The sequence below is a fragment of the Platalea leucorodia genome, assembly GCF_965183815.1.
Source record: "Platalea leucorodia genome assembly, chromosome: Z".
Taxonomy (NCBI): domain Eukaryota; kingdom Metazoa; phylum Chordata; class Aves; order Pelecaniformes; family Threskiornithidae; genus Platalea; species Platalea leucorodia.
In genome coordinates, this window is record NC_138858.1 from 57,783,327 (window position 1) to 57,804,526 (window position 21,200).

General features: G+C 42.2%; 1 protein-coding gene across 11 annotated transcripts in view; it reads right to left on the reverse strand.

The window, feature by feature from the left end:
- CLTA (clathrin light chain A) overlaps window positions 1-20,674 on the reverse strand; it is a 34,815-nt gene extending 14,141 nt beyond the window's left edge. For 5 of the 11 annotated variants that reach the window (XM_082337043.1, XM_082337050.1, XM_082337049.1 and 2 more), the window contains exons 1-4: window positions 20,395-20,674; window positions 13,399-13,436; window positions 10,782-10,899; window positions 9,668-9,779 (exon numbers count right to left, since the gene is read on the reverse strand). In XM_082337043.1, coding sequence (XP_082193169.1) covers window positions 9,668-9,779; window positions 10,782-10,899; window positions 13,399-13,436; window positions 20,395-20,605 — 479 coding nt within the window. In that variant the 5' untranslated portion in view covers window positions 20,606-20,674. The other 6 variants (XR_014230735.1, XR_014230736.1, XM_082337045.1 and 3 more) reach the window with 5 other exon arrangements.
- Between the last annotated feature and the right edge of the window lie 526 nt (window positions 20,675-21,200).

The following is a 21,200-nucleotide window of genomic DNA, read 5'->3' on the forward strand; positions in this document are numbered from 1 at the left end:
AGCTGTGCTCTACAGTGACAGTAGTTTAGGTCAGGAGTAACAATATTGAGGTTCTAACAGAGAGGAGCCCTGTTATTTGATCTTTCCATCCTCTAGCATCACAAGGAATGCCTGACTAAAAGTGGGACCAGGCTTTTGCTTTCCAGATCTCCTGAAGCTAGGGTATTTTTGATCTCAGACTCCAGATGTGTTTTTTCGTAGCAGCTGAAGGGAGGGCGCAGGCATAGGGAAAACAGGAAAGACTGAAACACATTTGAAAAGTTTTGCTCTAAACACCTTTAATGTCTAGTACTGTTAAGAAAATGGTTCTTCAGATGTTTTCGAAAATGTTTTTTCTGTCAACTGGACAAGACCCTGCTGCATATGTGCAGGTGGTGCAGAAGTCTTTGCAGTTTTCCCTGAGAAGTTTGTGGGTTTATAAAATGAAAAAGAATTAAAAAATCATATTTAATAGCATAATAGTGATTTTAATTGTTTGTTTCTCCTTCCTCCCCTGTTCAGAAACCTCCCTCGCGCTTCAGGCACTTTATTGCGTACCAGAGGTTTTATGGACACTGGCTCCCAATTGTATTCAATCCCAGGGGCAGCTAACATCAGATGTTCACAGAATATCTGCAGTACTGTGCTATCTGGTTACTGTATGCTGGCACTATGTCCATTTAGAGCAGTCCATACCATGAAAGTCATGGGCTCCAGTAAGGGCAAACCAGCCTTTGTATCCATTACTGGGAGGGAAGAAGGGGAGTGAAAGCACAAGACCACAGCTGAGCTCTCTTTCCCCAGCTATTATCAGCATTTCAAAGCCTAAAGAAGCAGTGCCTTCTCATTACCTGCATTGGCAGCATCTGCTAATACTACCTGTTGGAGGAGGAGGTTTGGTTTTGCGGTCCCTGGTAAGTGCATATGGTATCTTAACTGTGCTGAAGCCTTAGCAAGAATGCCACGGTCCAGCCCTTTAGGCAGAATTGCATTCAAGAGCTTGGGTAGGAGGAGACCCTTCATGGACATGCATGTTTATAATCAGCATTGCATGAGCAAGTATGAGCAGTGCTTAAACAGCAGAGTACCAAAAGGTTGTAAAGTGATTTAAAACTGGAGTTCTTAGCGCTGTAGCTTATAATTCATGTAACCAGTGTAAGACCTCTACCAGTCCCTATACCACATTGCTTCTCATCCTTGCACCTGGTGGAAAAAGACTGCTTTGTCCGTGACAGCTCTGCCAAAGCATAGAAACCCAACTAGCCAGGACTTGGGACCACGAGGAGGCCAGTTGAATTTTGCTAGCTGTCTTTTTACAGATCGTTGCTGATGCTTTGCAAGCCACATAGCAAATCAGATCAGCATCAAGGTTTGAGATTTCTTTTTGGTCTCCTGAGCAGCAAGTTTAGTTATTCAGTATTTTGAGTCTTTGATCTGCCATCCAGATGCTCAAAATTAACAAGTGCTTCAGCCTTCTGGTGGTCTTGAAGCACTGTCCTTCCTCTATTTAAGTGTATGAAAATTGTCAGAATGACATATTACCAATAGAGGCACTGTCAAGTTTGTATCACAGAAACACATCAGAGACAGTAAGGTGCAGACAGTTTATACTCTGATTCCATCTGCATCAGTGAAATCTGATCAGTGAAATCTGATCCTTTCAAATGCTGTGAAGAGTTTACAGGCATTAGTAAGGGTAAAACACCTGGACTGTACACCCCTTGGACCATTCCAGATAATTGTGTTTGGAAAATGGTTTATCAAAGGCACATCAGAACTAGTGCTTTGGCAGCTGAAGTGTAGGTGCTAAAGCCATGTATTTAGTACAGTTGTTTTAGTCTGGTACCAAGCTATGTTTACTTTATAATCAGAAAGCAGATGCTTTGCACTATGGGCACATAATGTGTTTTAGTAACAAGTAAAAGTGCTCAAGAGATTCTGAAGAGGACACAGAATGCCAAACTTTCCTTACACCTTGCTTAAGTTTGCACATCCAGTTTTAGCACTGCTGGGTTGGTTCATTTGACAAGTTCACACAAAACAAGACCAAACCATATACTTTGCTGTAGTGCTCAAACCACCCACTGCTTGTACATTGCAGTTTGGTATAAAATCAAAGATGGCTGCTTTTCAGACTGAGCAAGGCAATGAGAAGACAAGTAATACTGCCAGTTCTTTCTGCTGCTGTCATAATTGAGGGAAGCTTTTGGGTTCACAACCCTCCTTCTGACCTCACACAGGTATCATCAGTTTTATCCTTAACAAATCACAAATTACTGTTAGGCTGTTACTGCTAGCTGAAGAAAGCTTTGCATGCTTGAAAGCACACATTTTTTTCCATTAGTCTAAAAAGAGGTAACATATCTCCACACCATTTTTGCCTTGCTTGTACCATTAGACCACCATTGCTGTAACTCTATCTGCAGGTGTTCCAAATACTAGGTCTTCCAGCTTTTTTTGCATGAAGCACATTACACAGAAATTTTAAATGCAAATAAAGTGCCAAATTTCTGCTTAATTAAATGGAAATTGTATGAAGACTGTATTTAAGGTAAAAATTTGAAGAAGTATCCTGATTTTTTTTCCAAAAGTTCCTTTATTTTTAATTTCACTTGCCTGTGATAAGTATGGATACAGCACTTTTTTTAAAAAGCTAGTAAGATTTTACCTCATCCATATCTCATGCCTTGAGCTGGCTAAAATTTCTGCACGTGGTAACCAGCTGTGACCAGTAAACAGCCACATGAAGCAAGAGATTAAATGTGTGCTTGTAACTATAGCCAAGGGCATTGCAACACTGTAATCGTATGTAATTGTCAGTGAAAGTTGTATTACTGATGGAAGATCTCATGAAACACTCCCCTGTTGAACAGTGTTGAGTAGCCCTTCCCTTCTCAGACTGGAACATGAGACACTTAAATAGACCACCCTCTATGACGTCAGACCACAAAGCTCTGGGTTGTCAGTAACCTTGTAGCATCTGAGGATCCTGCAGGTCTGGTGCAGCCCCAGGCACGCTACCACTCAGTGCCACAGTGTGCTGCTGCAGCATCACCATTCTGCAGAAGAACAAGCTTCCTCATATGACAGGTACTACTGGAGGAAACCTCTTTTGGCAAAAACAACAGACATCCACCTCGCCCATTCTAATATACAAGCCAGTAAACTATACATTTCCCTCCTTACCAGCTGCTCAGAAATAAAAACATCAGCTAGAAACAGGAAAGCCATAGCATGTTGGTTTATGGCTACTTAAAACTAATACCCATGTTCCTCAGGCTAAAAAGATGAAGGTGCAGTGCTGTTGTTTTCAGGCTTCCTGCTTTCTAAAGAACCCATGACCTTCTCTCCATCCCCCTTCTTCTCTACAAATGCTCATTATCATTTTAGACTGGCTGGGTGCTGGCTGCCACCTGATCACAAGCTAAACAAAGCAAGTTCTACACAAAGATATATTCAGCAGGAGTCTGCAGCTTCTCTCTCAGTGCTGCATGAGATCTTTGTGCACACACACCTGGGGTTTTATTTGAAGGATAGGAAATGTCAGGGTTTTTTTTTTTTTTTCCAGATTCCACTGACTGACTTAGTTTTCTGCATCAGCTACATGCTATGGAGATAAGCAGCAACAGTGGGAAGTTAAGGCCAGTAAACAGAGGAATGAGTACACTCAACTAGGCCAGATGTAGCACAGAATACCTGAATATAAAATTAAGGCAGAAGACAGAATCTACAAAATCTCAGCACAAGAGCTAGAGAAGGTAACCAAAATCCACAGAGCTGCTTGTTAAGTGTGCCAGCTAGATGGTGTACACAAAAAAACCCACTGCAGACACATTGTTAGCCCCTGCAAACCCAGCTTATAAAACACTGCTTTAACTTCTGCAACATTGCTTTGGCCTTGAATTTCAGAGTGTTTGCCCATTTTCTTGGATTGCAGCTCATGCACAGTAAAACGTCTATGAGACAGGACGATGTGGTGATTAATCAGTTCCATAACTCAGCATGCAGGAACCTCTCTAATCTGCTGATCTTTCAAACTGCAGTAAATTCAAATTAACATTTGAAATGTTGTATATCTAATGCAGTGGAATTTTCTTTTATTAAATTACCAATTCTAAAAGAAGTGTTTATTTGTAGAGCTTTGGGGCGAGTAGAAGACTGGAAGTGTTCAGTCAAGGTGAATGCATGATTGGTCAAGGCTAGCATTGAGTATCAGTATTCTATGGACTTGCTCTGTGCTTCAGTCCTATTAAACTCACCTGCAGTATCCCTGTGCAGTTCAGAAAATATTTTCCTGCTTTAATCTTCCATGGAATTAAGCTTCCAGGCCTGTAGTCTACTATATTTTCATCACCACTCATCAGTAGCTTCTGAATACATTTGCAAACATGAGAACAGCTCCAGTCACTATAGACAACAGTAAGGTACAGCTTAACTATTGAAGCCCAACTGGCAACCATTTATTCAGTATCTTATCCACCAAAGGAACACAGCTGCTAGTAGGACAGTCCCTGAACCTTAGTAAGTTTTAATCTGCATCTGCAGCCCTCTTCAAACTGCCTGAACTAACCTTTCAGCTTGTACACAAAAGGTATTGAAGTAATTCTGCTACACACTAGTTAAGCTACTGTTATCTTTGCTAAAAATGGTGAAATAATGTACAAGACTGAACAGACTGTTCTTACCAGACAGACAGCTAAGGTAAGTCTCGCCAGAGCAAGGCTAGAATATAGCCCCTGTGAATGCTGGGTGAGATCAGAGAGCCAGGGAAGCAGCAGAACAGATTTTCTGGATCAGTTTGTTTCAAATCCAACCACCTTGGCAGACAGAGCTTCAACCCAGTAGATAGGCAGAAATAAGACAAGTCTTCCTTTCTCTTGCTCTCCAAATCTCCAGCCCACCACCCTGGTGGGAGAAAGTGTCTGCAAGAGTCAGTAAGGACAAGGACACAGTTCAAAAACCCCAAAAAAGCCTCTGCACAACAAATCTTTGCATATGAAGCCAGCATTGAATAGACGGCAGAATAGAATATGCAGCAGAATGCCAAAGGCTTTAATGACTCAGTGCCCTGTACTGTATTTCTAGCCTAAGATCTGCAGCTGGAGTGACAGCAGGAAACTACACAAAACTGCTTACCTGCAGAAGGCATTGTACTCGATTCTGCTGGAAGTGAGTTAAGCTCCTTGACAAGCCTGCTGCTCCAGTTTCCTAGAGCTTCTATCTTGTGTGATAAATTGGATAGGGAAGCAGTTTTTAAACTAAAGCTCTCAAGAGCTTTAAGAAAGCTTATTGGAGACAAGCAGGACAGCCTCTCAGAGACCAGGAGCATTGCTGGCTGGTCAGTCACCAGCAAGGTGAAATCACTAACAATTAAGAGAAATGTTTGCTCACATTCAATTCAAACACATCCCATTGAAAGGAAGCAGGAGAGCTTCTTAATTCATCCAAAGTCAACACATTTTGCTGTTTAACAGATCTTTAATATCAGTAATGGGGGAAGTGACATCTCAGTGCACAAAAGCACAGAGACTACAGTTTTGGAGGCTCTCCCATTTGAGACACAGAAAGGAAACATGAGGAAGAACATGCAACAAAACAATGATCAGCTCTAGATATATCATGAGTTTTGGTCCAAAAAAAACATTGAAACAATTAATCCAATTACTGCAAACATAGCATCTCTGAGTAAGGTTAAGATATTGCATTTGTAGTGTTTCCATTGTGCTTTCCTTCAGCGCACCAGCGGAGCCTGCTTGAGTGAGATGAGGACTGAACGCATGCGGGACACATCTTTTGCCTGCTTACTAGACTTGGGATTAAAGTCACAGAGCTGAGCCACACGTTCCCACTCAGTGCCCGGAAAAATGTCTTCTGCATCATTCACAAAGGCTTCTTCAGCTGCCCTAAAAGCAATGCAATGCACCTTGTGTTAATGCCCAACATATAAGGCACTCCTTCCATCTTACAGGATGCAGTTTCTTTCAGCATGTTTCATAAGAAATGTGACCTGACAGCTGCTTGTGGACATTATGGCTACTTAAGCTCCCACAGCCCCAACCCTGGAGATGAAAGTAGGTTGCAGTAGTATGCTACGCACAAGCAGTGCAGAGGATTGCTGTGTAAAATGTTGGAATACAGGTGTTTGGTTTTAAGAATAGTTATTGAGTCTTTGCCTAAGGAGTCACCACACAAACTGCCAAGAAGTAAGGTACTCCTATGTAGGCATTTTACTTACAGAGGAAATGCCCAAGTCTTAACTAGTTAAGTCTCTGCCACTTGATGGCTTATATTGGACACTTGCCAACTAGAAATTTACAACTCCCTGCAAGCATGTCTTAAAACAGATTCCATCTGAGCATTTAAATCAGCCCCAAGGCCGACAGGCCATCATAAAACTATCTGCTGATGATTTCCAATGCTGTAGTGAAGCAGCATGAATCAAAAGGAATTTAAGTCATGAATCCCATGCTTGTGGGTGCTATAAACTAAAGCATATCTTGGCAGAGGGGATGACTCATCTGAGGTTAGCTCACAGGATAAACACATTTCCCCGCTCTCACCATAAGGAGACTTTTTACATTACATACAGGTTAGGGCCAGTGGCTTCCCAGATGTATCCTTATGGCATTGCTATGCTGCCAACAGCATTGCTTCAATGCATGGATAACATGCCAGCATCTAGTTCATGTGAACTGTGGGGCCCTGGTAGCTGCCTGAGTGCAAGAGCAGTAAGCATTAAGAGATCAAACCAAATCCATCTACTCCAACAAGCAGTACAGAAAAAGCAGTGAAGATGACTCTCCCATGAGGGTTCAGCACTGTTCACAGGGATGATAAGGTTACAGACACCACTGAAGACAAGGGTCACTACAACACTGCTACTTTATGTGACATGACACTTTTAAGGGGCAGTGAAGATTTTTTTTACTTAACTGTTCTAGGCTGTAGCAAGGATGATTTATGTTTGTGCTTAAAGGTGAAGAGAAGAAAAGAAACAAGGAGAGAAAGTTTAAGTCAGATATAGAAAATGAGAATGAGTTTAATGCAGATGATCAGCTGGCTGAACATGCACTAGTAGCTTAGCCACATTCAGGAAACAGGCTGCCAGTTTTATTCTGCAGCACTTATGCTGCACATTTGCATTGGATATATGAAAATAAGGGTTTTATTGGAAAAGTCTATCAAAATCAACTCCAGGAGACTTCAGAAAAGTCAAACACCACCTGTAAATCCATCATTTCACAAGTCTTGGTTTACATCCACCTACAGTTAAGTAATGAATTCCACACTGGACCTTCAATATTAATGTACTCAAAGCCACATCATGGCTCACCAATACACCTTTTAAAGGTGTCACCTTAGAATCTGTGACATGGCCATCTTTCAATTCAAGTCTATAAATTAAGGGAAGAAATTAAAAACACATGAACAAACCAATGAATATTGCAATTCTTCCACCCCACGGAAACTAGCATACTCATTGGAGCTTGAAAGTCATGGCTGTATGCTTATTGATCTATTAGGCTGGCAAAATGTCTACACAGGGCTGCTCCTAAACGTTCTCCCAGCAGCTAATGCTGATTTTCCAATACCACCTTCTTGTGGTTTTCATCTGTTCTCTAATAGCATCCTAATTCTATATGCATGCACCTCTTCCACCCTGATTCATGGCAGGTGATACCTTTCCACCTTCCTTGGCTTGCAGAGCTTTATGTGCTAGTATTGCTTGAATATTTTTCTGATTATATAGACAAATGAGCACAGATCAGGAGCTCAATACCTATTACAGAGAATGCAGAATTAAACAGTGCTTCTCTGTGGAAGTGACTAGGACTAAATGCAGCATCCATGTGAGACTGCAGACACTAACCCACATACCCAGCAAAGCATCTGGCTAAGCAGTGTTCACTGGCCTGGAAACAACTGTAAACCCCTACATCTAAAGACTACTGAAGTAATTACCAAAATTCCAGTAGTATGTATATTACATGACTTAATCTGAAAGTGCTCGATGTTGTACAGTGTATGAGATCCTTACAGGAAAACTGCACTTAATATTGCAGATTAGAGTCCGTCCAAAAAGTAAAGGCTATTTACTTATATACTTATACTGCCCTGAAATAGTCAGAAGTCACCTTCAGACATTCAGCACTATTTCTGATCCTCCTCATTACCTAGTTGACTAGCAAACAGAATTAGTAGTTAAGCAACATACACATAACCAATCACGTCAGCGAAGGGTTGTTTGTAGAAAGCTTCATCTGCCACCCTAGGTAGTAAGTAGTCCAACAGGCAGGCAAGCAGGCAGGAGAAAAGAGGTAAGGATGAGAAGTACAGAACACAGCTGAAGGCAGTTTTAACAAACACATTAACCTTGTATCACCTAGACTTACTGTAACAGGAAAGGAGCTACCACATGAAATGTATCAATTAAGCAGTTGATTCAGACAGGCAACACAAAAGCTCTGCTACATCCTAGAAGCTGGGAGCAGCTAGTTTAGGACTAGAGTCACAGTGTTAGCATTAGGCTACTTCCAGTGGACAGAAACTACCATTAGGAGAGAGATCTCCAGGCTGATAAGAATGCTAAACACTCCTTCTGTGCAATGCTTGTTAAATGGACCCTAGGCCAAAATGCATAACCCTGCACCCAAACACTGGCCACAATAAAGCTATTGGAGTATCATGAGTTCTGGCCACCAATTAGAAGAGTGCCAATCCTGTTTCCCTTTCTTCGCCCAACCAAAAGACTGTACCTCAGTGAACAGAAGTGTCAAATCCATAGTTTTGGAGGAAGTGTAGGCCTCCTTTCTTCCTTTAGTAAGCAGTAGAGTCTACTTAAGACTCCACTTACTCAAGACAAATCTGCTGGTCATTTTGATAGGAAAAACACTGTTTCAAAAAAGCAGCTCTTTTCTTGAAGTCTGTGGGTTCCCAAAGTATAAAGCACCCCTGATGATTACCTGGACAGAATGATACTGGCAATCCTAGGCCAGAAGCAGAGATCTAAGTGGTATTAAGTCAGCACTATCATATTTACTTTTATGTAGCTTGAAGTCCAAATTCCACAGGGAACCAATAAGTAAGCTTACTAGACTAGCAGCCAGGTCATTAGTTTCTGCCCCAGGGCCCATAATTAGACAATTCAAACCCAACATAGACACAGTCATCATTTAGTTCTTCACTAGCAGAACTGAGTCAGGTTATTTCTCAAATGCTTCCAAAAGGAGCAGCCAAAGGTTTTAAGATATCTAATGAATTAACTTGTAGCAAAGACTAAGGAGAAGGTCACTTCCATGTGTTCTAAAGATAGCAAGTAAGATTGCTAGTCTCAAGGTAGGTAATTACAGTCACTGAAAATCTGTGTAGCTAGTGGCATGCAAACAAGTGGGTAGATTAAAACTTTTTCTGGCCACATTCAAACTTTGTGTCTTAAGGAATCTTCAGTAATTCTGGTTCATTATCTTAATGCTTTCTCTTGCTATTCTTGGACATTTAATCTAGTTTCTACGAAAAATTGGAAAGACAGTCTGCCACTGGAGACCCATTTCTTAGTAGGAGAGGTTACTTTAATGATGTGAAGGACTAGTGCCTTAGGACATACTAGAAGTACTCTAACCTCTTTCCCCCATTACTTTCATATCCAGTACCATAACTCTTCAGATGGCTGGGGCTGGAGAAAACTTACCTGTTGCTTGCTTTTGTTTTCTGGAGCTTTTCATCTTGCCTTGCATACCACTCCTCCAACTCCTTTATTGCTTTCTCTTTCCATTCTCCTTCCTGCTTTCGTGAGTTCGCATCTGAAGATTTAAGAATTGATTTGTCAGTCATGTTTGTTCCAGGGGGACCTTGCTAACATTTCAGCTGATGGCTCAGGGTGCACCCTAGTGCAGACAGTTGCGTCATCTACTCAGGTAAGGGTTAGGAGATTTCCTGATTTAGGCCCTGAGAACTCTAAATACCATGAACATTCAGAGGATTAGCTAAATAAAGTGCTTGCAGTCCACTTCAGTTTAGGATAGGCATCTGTAGACTAATTCAGATTCGGTAAGTCTGTTGGCCTGCAAACTGTTCAAAACCAGACACAGTCACCTTGATCTGCTAGTGCTAGAACAAAGCTCAGTTAAGCCTCTGTGCTCAGACAAAGTGAGGGAGCCTGGCACTCAGCATGCTTTTACACCCCGCCTACAGTTCAGGACAAGCTCATCTGCTGTAACTAGCCCAGAAGAGGATCAACAGGCTCAGCTCTATCCAGAATCATGTTGTACAGAAGATTCTGTCCTAACAACTTCAAGCAAAGCCTCCTCCATAATGTAAGAGGAAAGCATACCAGTTTGTAGGCTCTTAGAAGCTGTCCACAGGTAGGTATCACTGCATTTGACAGCTGTATTTAGTTTAGTTACTAGTCCATTACTTAACTTAATCTAATAGCAAAGATCTCTGTGACAACAGATGGCCTCAGCAATTACAAAATGAGCAATCTTTATGCTTTGAAAAAAGTGCTGATGGCTGCAGTATTTATTCACTCTTTTCTGCTGATAAAAGCTGTTCATTTTCTGTCAGCTTATTTGTAAGTAAAGGACAGGCCACATGAATACTCTTAAGGTTCAGAAAGCCACTTGCTTTCTGACTCCTACACCGGTATTAAGTCTGCTTACTGGAAGACTCATCCAGACTTGCTGCTTAAACTCAAGCATGATAGATTCCCAAAAGCCAGAAGCCCTTGTTGAGAATTCTGCTGCTTAAGAAGCTGCCACTAAGTTACCCACAAGCAAGAACACTACTACAAACACCCTCCTTACCAAGTTGCTCCAGGCGCTCCTTTTGCTCCTCTCTCCACTTACGAATACTCTCCGGTTCAGACTGTAGTCGATCTACTTGGGATATGGCAGCATAGGAATCTGTTGGACCATTACTCTCCTTAAAGGGAAGGAATAGTAACATCACTTACACATGAAAACTGAATATTTCACATAACTGCCTGCAAGCTACATAAAATTAGGAGCACATAACACATTCAGCTGATGTTGTACCACATTTCCGCCATTAACATGAAAAATGTCTTGCTGCAAATTACAGCAGGACTGAAGGAAATTAATACAGGATTGCCTCTAGCAATCAGGGATCAAACACAAATTCAAGTTGACTGGGAAGTCAAAGTATGCCAGAGTTCTACACCTGAAGAAAGCAGAAGACAATGCCTAGCATCTCACTATGCAGTTGCAGGCCTAGAGATCCTCCAGTTCATTTCACCTTAAATATTTGCTGTGAAAGTAATTTCTGATTTTGTTATGGCTTTGTGCATAGGAGTTTAAAACATTCTAACTTACTTGTCTACTTCAGAGACATTTGAGAACTTAACTGGTATTAAAAGCCCATGTCCTTTAAAGACATCACAGAATTTGGATTGCTGTACATAGCTGTCCTGGTTTCAGCTGGTATAGAGTTCATTTTCTTCTTAGTAGCTGGTATAGTGCTGTGTTTTGGGTTTAGGATGAGAACAATGTCGATAACACACTGATGTTTTGGGTCTTGCTCAGTTGTGCTTACAATAGTCAAGGACATTTCAGCTTCCCATGCTCTGCCAGGTGCGCAAGAAGCTGGGAGGGGGCACAGCCAGGACAGCTGACCCAGACTGGTCAAAGGGCTATTCCATACCATATGACATCATGCTCAGTATATAGGCTGGGGGAAGAAGAAGGAAGGGAGGGACGTTCGGCATGATGGTGTTTGTCTTCCCAAGTAACTGTTACGCATGATGGAGCCCTGCTTTCCTGGGGATGGCTGAACACCTGCCTGCCGATGGGAAGCAGTGAATGAATTCCTTGTTTTGCTTTGTTTGCCTGCGCAGCTTTTGCTTTACCTGTTAAACTGTTCTGTTTTATTTTATTTCAATTAGTAAACTGTTCTTGTCTCAACCCACAAGTTTTCTCCCTTTTACCCTTCTGATTCTCTCCCCCATCCCACCGGTGGCGGGGAGTGAGCGAGCAGCTGTGTGGGCTTAGTTGCTGGCTGGGGTTAAACCATGACAGCAGCTTAGAACACAAGACACTTTTCAACATTTAAGCATCAAAATAGTGTGAGTGCTAGCATACTTTTTACTATACAATAGCTCAAAGACTTACAATGAATAGGGCTATCATTAATATATCAGGTTCGCAAAGCTAATGAATATTGTGCTGTTTGCCACAGAGGATACTCCCAAGTGCAACAACTTCTATTTGTTCACCCTACTCTTAACAGACCTAAGAAATACGACTCCTGACAGTACCAGATGGACAGCAGGTAATGACAGATTTGGCTGCATCTTGCCCCTCTTTGGACCTCCTGTAGCCCTTAATTAAGGAATAATGCAAAGAGAATGAGCTAGGCTGGTGCAACAGCACCAGACTTCACATTCAATCCAAAACAAAATAAATTGGCCAGCTGCAGGGCCAAACTAGTTACAGGTAGCTAAAACAAAAGTTACATATAGCCCATTCAGTTTGCTCTTCATCATTAAGAGGAAACTCTATCAACCAAGGCAGCTGGTCACTTAGAACTGCAAACACAAAACCAAGATATTTCATCTACCTTCTGTTGTATAAGGAAGCACAAAGGGCCAGTAAGATACAGTTTTCCCAGTCTCACAGCAATGATGAGGATACAAAAATGTTAGCAGCAGTGAAAGCTGTTTGTGTCTTCACAAAGCTCAATGTTCACTTAAAACTCTGTGGAGAAGTAGCTCATATGCTGCCTCCTTCCCAAGCATTCATTTAATCAGGGCTATCCAGCCAACTCTAATACCAGGCAACGACAATGCCTTAGCCAAATTTGTGTGAAATTCAGTTACAACACAGTGATTGTCTTAGCATGCCTTATTCCTCCCTGGCACTAATAAAGCAAGTATCTCGTCCTTTTGTCATTACCATGGCTGACTAATATGCTTTCATACTATGATTAAACTATTTAGCCAGCAGCGTAATTTCATGCAACTTTCTGTCACTAAGAAGTATTTTCAGTTAGCTCCTTGTAAGACCAATCTTTGTAAGACAACAAGGACACATGAATTATCCTTAAAGAGCAAGCAATTCAGAAAATTCCTTTAAGCTAGATAGTCAGAGCATGCTTTCAGCTTATTAGACAGTGGTAAGTCAATATTAAGTCATACCACAGAGCCTGTCAGTCTCCTTACAGTGGTTATGTCCTATTAGGCCATAATTCAAAATGGACTGCGGCTTTAAGTTGCCTCTAAGTTCAGAGCAAGGGCATATTAAGAGCATTAACAGCTTTATGAGATGAGCTATCAGAATAGAAGTTCCTCTTCAGAGAAGAGATAAAAGGAGATTAGAGACAAGAAATCAGAAGTATTAACCTAGATTAAGGTAAAGTTCCCACAGTAGAACAGCACATTCTAAGTACAGAACACTTCTATCTTACCTGATAGACATCTCCATTAACCACTCCATCAACAGCACCTGTAAAGAAGTGACTGTAGTTTAGCCATTTGAGAAAAGACAGAACAGCCAAATTAACACAAGGTCATTTCTTCATCATGAGAACATGTTTCAGACTACATAAACAGCAGAGCTGATGCTGCTGAGAAGCTGCTACAGGCAGTGTTCTAAAGTTACTCCCATTTTCTCCTCCCTTTCTTAGAAGCTGACTACTAGACAACTGTTCAGAAGTTAAGAAGCATGGCTCTCACTGTTTTAGTCTCCACCTGGAAGATTAACAATCCTGCAGCCAACACTTAGTAATTCTTATCCTAGTTTGGTTACCTCCTAATTCCTAATCAACTCAAAAGATAAAACTAACATTCCTACCAAAGTTATCTTTCTGCTACCTTCTGTGATGACATGTTTGATAGGTTCCTACTTCTGCTGCAGTATTATTCCCTCTGAAGTGACACTGGCAGTAGAGCCTCAGGAACAGGATCAGCTAGGAATCTTTGCCACAGAACCCTAAAATTTCATCATACAAAAACACAGCCATAGGGAACACATGTCAGTTGTGAGACAAACATTTGAGTTTGTGCAACTATTTAAATCTCCAGACTATGCAAAACACACAAAGATTGCCAAGAACTGCTAAATCTCAGCAAGGCATCTCTCTGAAACAGGGCTACGTAACATCTCCGTGCAGGATATAAACAAGTCATGTTACTACCTTTGTCTCACCCATAATGCTACCATGGATAAACTTTTCACACAGAAGTGTTTCTGCCATGTTAATACACTCTTCAATGAAAGAAGAGACTGTACAGAAGTCACCTAATAGTAGGCAGAAAACCAAGTTATCTTGTACCACCTTCTTAAATAAGATAGCTAACTCACCTAAAACTAAGAGATTTATGCTGCTGTATCCTCTATTTCTTTGTGGCTATGTATGCCCCGAGCTTCATGCTGGCATTAATGGCACACAGGAAGCTCTTCATACTCCTTTACCAGGGAACTAGGCAAGTATTATTAAGTCCTTATCCCTGAGCCCTGAATAGCAATTATTAATTGTATTAGGTAGAGGACTGTAAAGTCATCAGTTCAAACATGGTAGTTAGATAAGTTAGAAGATACTAGTCTCCAAGAACATAGTTACTAGCTTCAGTAGAGGAAGACTCAAGTTAACAAAAAACTAGCTTTTCAGTTATGAGAACTTAGTATTTTATAACTAGACTCCTGTATCTGAAAGATGGTAGCTACTTTGTCTAATTGCTACTCCTCTGCAAGTTACAGGAGCCCAAAGGAACTGGTTTGAGAGGCACATAAAGCTAACAGCATCTGTCCGCTTCACTGCAGCTACCCTGCACATCACATCATCGGTCTGGAAGCTCCCTCAAAGCAGATTTGTAGAGATCACTGCACACACACTGACTTGGGCAGTTACAGCTACGATTAACAGTTCTACTAAATAGGTTTATGAAGACTAAAGCCCACAAAGAAAACACGCTTACACTTCACTTTCCTTCAATTTAAGCCCATCTGCACTACATACACATGCTGCAGCTGTTCACCTTGTTTTGACAGGGCTGGAATTAAAAGCTAAGCCAGGGTCTATAACTCATATTGACATTAACAGCTTGAATAAGCCAGCTGCCCACTCTGCCTACCTTGGAAGAGCAGAGAGCAATTCACATGTTTGGACAATTGAACTGGAGACACGAATTTATGGCTACAACACCCAAGAGAGGCTAGCCTTTAAATATATGTAATTCTCATCTCCAGAAGGCAGGCAGTTCTTTCATGAGACACACACCTTGGGAAGCACTGACTCACCAGCTAGGTGAGAGGACTAATAAGTCTTGAAGATTCTTCCAAGAACTGTGATAATATGATTAACTTTTCTTGTTGCACCAAAAAACATTCATTAAGGTCTTCAGTAATCATGCTGGTAGTCTGCTGAGGTAAAAGGAACATTATCATTGCTGAGGGCTGCAGCTGAGATACAACAAATGTGTTTGTCTTAGGGCCGCTTTTCTTCTGTGTAGAAACAGCCACTAACTGGTACAGAGCTAAGTATTTCCACAGGGCACTCAGGTCAGATGCATTAAAAGTATTAAAACAAACTTCCCATCTGTTTTGAGCTCCCTCGAACTTGTGATTAAGATGCAGAGTCAGCATGCTGACTGAGCATACTGCAAGCAGAAGAGGAAATGGCACTGTACTAGCATGCTGTTGTATGCCAATACAAGTATGCTAACTGGAACCAGACCAATAGTAAAATGTCCTCTCATTTCAGCTCTCCAGTCTCAATGTGTTTGCTTCTGAACTTAAGATAAAGCTTTATTTCTAAGGATACTGTTGCAAAGAACATGTCCAAACATCTACAGTTCTGTAACATCCGCTGGCAATAGGGCAAGAATGAACTTCCACACAGCAACCCAGACAGTTTTTAGAGTCTGGAAGCCTGGAAGCATAAGCCATATCAGCTATCTTGCATTCACAGGAGAGAAACAACAGCCAAGCTTGCCAGGTACAGACAGCTAGAATCAGTGCCCTCCACAGGTACTAGAGCTTACAAAAGAAAGGGCTTAGTAGCTTGAAGATAAGTACAACAGTTTTGCCACTTCAGTCCTACAAGTCAACGTATGGCTTCACGTGCTTATCACAATGATTATCTACTCTGAAGGTACTACTTGCATTAATACCAGACTCGGTACTGATTGGCATAAAAGGAAGTTTGCTTAGCCTTGTTCAATAGCCTCTCTGAATTCTTACTCTCAATGCACAAGAAGACAGCTATCAGAACAGTCAGAGGCAGGACTTTGCAGAGGTAGCTCTTCTAACACAAGTCCAACCATTTCCTCATACATGGATTAGTTCCTCCTGAGATCTTCCTATCCGGCTATGCTTTGGACAATATTCTCATGCAGGAGAAATGAACTTCAGTATGACCATACATAAAAGTATTTTTAATGAGCTACTTTCAGCATCTCTTTTAAATAATAAGTACTCTACTTCTTCATTGATACTTTGAGTGAACTAGTAGCTATAGTTAAAGCAACAGAAGAACATAACCAAGTTTAACATATTCTGGCATAAGGTTAAGTAACTTCACCACTCAAGGCCTAGTTTCCCATCCTTTTTCTTTTGGGTATAGATCATACTTCCCCTTCACCCACCTCTCATCCATAAGAAGATGAGAAAGAATTTTCTCTGAAGTTTTTGTTTAGCTAGGTATGCAAGAAACTGAGGAAGAAATAGCTTTTCTAGCCATAACTTATTCTCATGTCTGTGTGCAAAATAAAGGCAAGCAGGTCAGGAAGAGTGCTTCTTTCCTGTGTTTTAGTTCTAACCTGCTGTTATACCAAAACCCATTAGAGTTCCCTCATTTTCAATACAATCAATAGGCTAGTACTAGACCACACCTTCCTCTGTCTCCAATAATGCTGCGCCATAACTGCTTCTGTAACTTCCCAATGGATGCAGTATTCTCTTGTAAACAGAAAAATTGTTTTTTCTGCCATAAGCTTCATAATAATGCAGTATCACCACAAGACAGCAAATACAAGTTAAACAGATACCATCCCTTTATTATATCTTTCTCAGAGCTACCTTATGGTGCTCTGAAGCCTCAAGATACTGATTGCATCGCAAAACTCAGAATAATGGCTGTTCAAACAATTAAAAAAAAAATATCAATAGTCACAAACAAGTAACTCTTTCTGTCTGTGGTGCTAACTAGAGAGACAGGAGGAACCAATTCTTTCCTAATCATATTTTCAAGCAAATTGATATTCAGTCCCTGAAAGGCTATTAAATGTGGTTTATGGACAAAGCACCAAATGCAATTAAGTTTCTTAATTCCTAGAGAAGCTCATGAGCCTCTTCAGAAGATGAAGAAACATCGTTCATTCAAGTTCATATAAAAATGACAGAGCTTGAAAAGGCAATGTTTGAGACTAGACAGCCTACATTAAACTTGCGTGTATTTCCATGATTGTTAACATATAAAACTGCTTGTCTTTGAATGTAATTCTCCGTAAGAAGCTACTTGACAAGCTGTCACAAGGTTTTTATATTGACATACAGGTTCTAGAACCCACACACTTCAACCTGAACACACTCTCTCCTGCTCAGAGGATGCAGCACGTGAACTGCTATAACCTGAAGACCTCCTATTGTCAGACTGGAGAGAACTGAAGAATTTGACTGTAAATAAATGCAAGCATTGATTTATCACTGAAAAGGAAATCTCATAAAAGACGAAGCTACTGATAACTAGGCAACAGCACTGTATTACTTGACTTATACAGTACTTCCTGTTTTCTGAAGCAGCAATTATGCTTCATCTTTTGGGAAATAAGACTAGTTTTCACATGCCCAGGAAACTTGAACAGGATAGCTATTTACATAATAGCTAGCTGGCTTACTGGTTCAGGCCAGTATTCCAACCCTGACCACGGCAATATGAAGTGATGCGAGTCAGACACGTGATCTTGGCAACATTCTGCCATTCCCCCCATACTCACCCAGTATCCACCATTACTACAATTAACAGAAATATACACTGATACCAGTTTCCTGATATTGATATTAACAGTTCATTAATTCAGTGCTGTCCATGTAGTTGTCTAATCTTTTTTTAAGAGGCTGCAGATTAAAAACTGCTTGTTGTATGAGAAAACATGTTACTTTCAAGTGTATTCAAGAAGTTGGTGACTGCTTCTCACAATATTTGAAGTTAAGATCTTCAACCTTCAGTTGACAGCTGCCTGAGTTATGACTTTTGGCCCAGTATTTAGAAAGAAAACTTATCTAACAGACCTGTAAATAAGAAGTTCAAAAAGGTTACGGTTAAAAAAAGTAAATCCACAAATCCTTGGTCATGATGCTTAAGGATTTACATAAGAATTTGTATTATTTCAAGAAGAAATTTGCATTCACCTATTTAACTTAATTACAAAACAGTTTAATAAACTAATACGCACTAGAGACTAGAGCTGTCTGATATTTGTTAGGATACTGATCAAATGCTAAGAAATCTGAAACACAAATGGCAACAGAAGTCATTAGTTCATTTGTCACCATGCCTGAACCAGTACATTTTGCACTGCTGCAGTCTGCACTTTTTAACAAGGAGGGAGTGAGTACAGGCTCCAACAGTCAATAAATGGATGTTCTGTTAAAAAAATGGGACCAACAAAAGTCCACAAGCACAATCTGCTATGCCTATTTAACAGGCCAGAGCATAAATGCAATCCCAGTGCATACAAGAAAGCAAGACGACATACAGATCACACCTAGACTTCCCAGATCCTTAGATTATATTATCATATTCATTATTTTATGACCCTCTTTCTAGAGAAAGTTCTCCAATAACAGTTTTGCATTCCATGACAAATGAACTTATGTGACTTAAGAAAAAACTCTTGAAAACCAGCTTAAGAACTACTTTCACATATCAAGCCAATCCAGAAGTATTTAACAAGTTGACTTTTTGACAAGGAATCACTCTGCAATAGCCACACTGCATTCATGTAGAGAAGGTATGGATCTAGCTAGTTCTAGCACCCTGTGAGAAAGGCCAATGTTAGAACTTTCTCCAAAGAAGTTAGTCTTCAAACAGCTACTTTAATGTTCCAGAGCATGTTTGGAATGCAAATACCATATAAGGCATAATGTTTGTCTGAGGTTTCTGAAAGAGGGGGGGTTGTTCACTGTGTCTGTTTCTGCATTATACATATAATACGGAAGTCAAGTTATGTCTGATACCAAAACAGGATGGTATTCTGATAGCAATTATCCTCCCGTTCTAGTGATTGAGCAAGTCACTCTCCTGTAAATACCCTTTTTACAGGAAGTATATAGTCTGTATGTTTTGAACTTCATGAATGAGCTGACTCTAAGGGCACGCTACCGCTAAATAAGCACTGGAAGCAACAGGTCTCCGTTACTCAGTTGGAGCTGTGGGCTTTATTCCAAGAGATAGTATGAACCTGCATCCTCGTACAAAAGATATGCCAGTAATTTCAGTAATCAGGTTGCATAATTAAGAGTTAATTCTAAAAATGTTCCAGCAGTGAACTGGGGAGCAAAGTTATTCAACTTAGTCTGAAGAAGAGCGGCATCTTCCTGAAGCAACAAAGGAATGTCACATGAAAGTAAAATATGTTCCTATGGACCCATTTACAAGTACAAGCAAAGTCTTCCAAGAGTGTTGACACATCAGTTAAGCGCAGCATCATCCTACATTCACAACTCCTTTCCACTTAGACTTCAGTTAAAAACCCCAAACCTTTTGTAGTCAGAAGTGTTCATTCAGGGCTGCTTTAGCTACTGTTAGACTAACTGAAAACAAACTAACCTCTAGTTCCCAACATACACAGCCACCCTCCTCTGAATGTAACACTGTGCTCTGCAGTGTCGGTTTTCTCACATTCAGTACAAAGGTTACCAAGGAATAAAGGCTAGAGGCTTAGTAAAATTAAACATTAGCTCAACCGCTAGCATACTTTAAGGTCACTGCCTCTGAAGACAGAAACACAAGTGGCAGAACAACATATTGACTTATCCTGCTTTCAGTGGATCTTCATTTCAGGCAGGCTCCTGGATTAGATGTGATCAGAGTTACTCAGCAGTGTTCTCAACAGGCTACACTTCAGCAAGCCTGGGCACGCAGGCATCTTTAGAAGATATAAACTATAAAGACCACCCCGTCTGAGGGAGCAGGGATATAACTTACACAAGGCAGAGCACACCCAGGACGACCAAGATGGCAAGCCTGCACGGCCCAGACCTAATCTCCGGACCATCCCCAGACAGTCAGGCCCCACTCGCCGGTGGCATGTGCTCGGGGCTGAAAGCGGAGGCGAGGGCCCTGCCAGCACCGTCCCCTCCCGGCCACGGGGCCTCCGAGGGAGAAGCAAAGCTGCGAAGCCCCGCCAGGCCAGCACCCTCTCCTCCCGCCCCGCCCCGCCCGCCGTCCCTCCGCGCGTACCCGAGTCGAGGCCCTCCGGACCCTGCAGTGCTGCCGGCACCTCGCCGCTCTCCAGGATGCTGTAGCCCTCGTCATTCTCGATGCCCGCGATCTCGTTCTCCTGCTGCGCCAGGAAAGCGGCGGCAGGATCCTCCTCGGCGCCATCCAGCGCCCCGTTATCGGCGGCGGCCGTCGGCTGCTGCTGAGTACCTAAGAGCTCCAGGTCGGCCATGGGGGCGAGAAGCGGCGGAAGCAGCAGGGTGCGATCGGGAATAGCTTCCGTACCTCCGCCTACGCCAGAAATCAGCGCGGAAGGGGAGGGCGCCCAGCCTATGCCAAATGAGAGTCGAGCATCGCCCAGCGGCAAAGCCAATCAGCGAGCGGCGGCGGCGGGGCTGACGGAACTCTCCGCGTGATGCCTTGGGCTCGAGCCAATCAGCGCCAAAAGCGTCATTGCGTCCTGGGGAGCGCGGGGCGCCGGGGGGCGGGGCGTCGTGTCGCGTAGCGTCGTTGCGGGCGGGAGGTGGTCCGGCCGCCCGCCGCCTCCCTCCCGCCAGAGCTGGCGCGGAGAGGAGCCGGGCGCGTGGCCTGCGGCAGCGGGCGGTGGCACCCTGAGGTCCGGCCTGGGGCCAGGCCTCGGGCTTGGCCTCTTGCATACGCAGCGCCCGGCCCGGCAGGCCCGGTAGGTACCGAGAGGCCTCTGCTTCCGCGTCAGGCATAGACCAGCATTTGGTCTGCGGCAGGGACTGACTCTCCGTTGCATTTCTGTCAGAGCACCCCGTTAAGTGAAGCTGTGCTGGCTTCCTTACAAAGGACCGGTGCTCCTC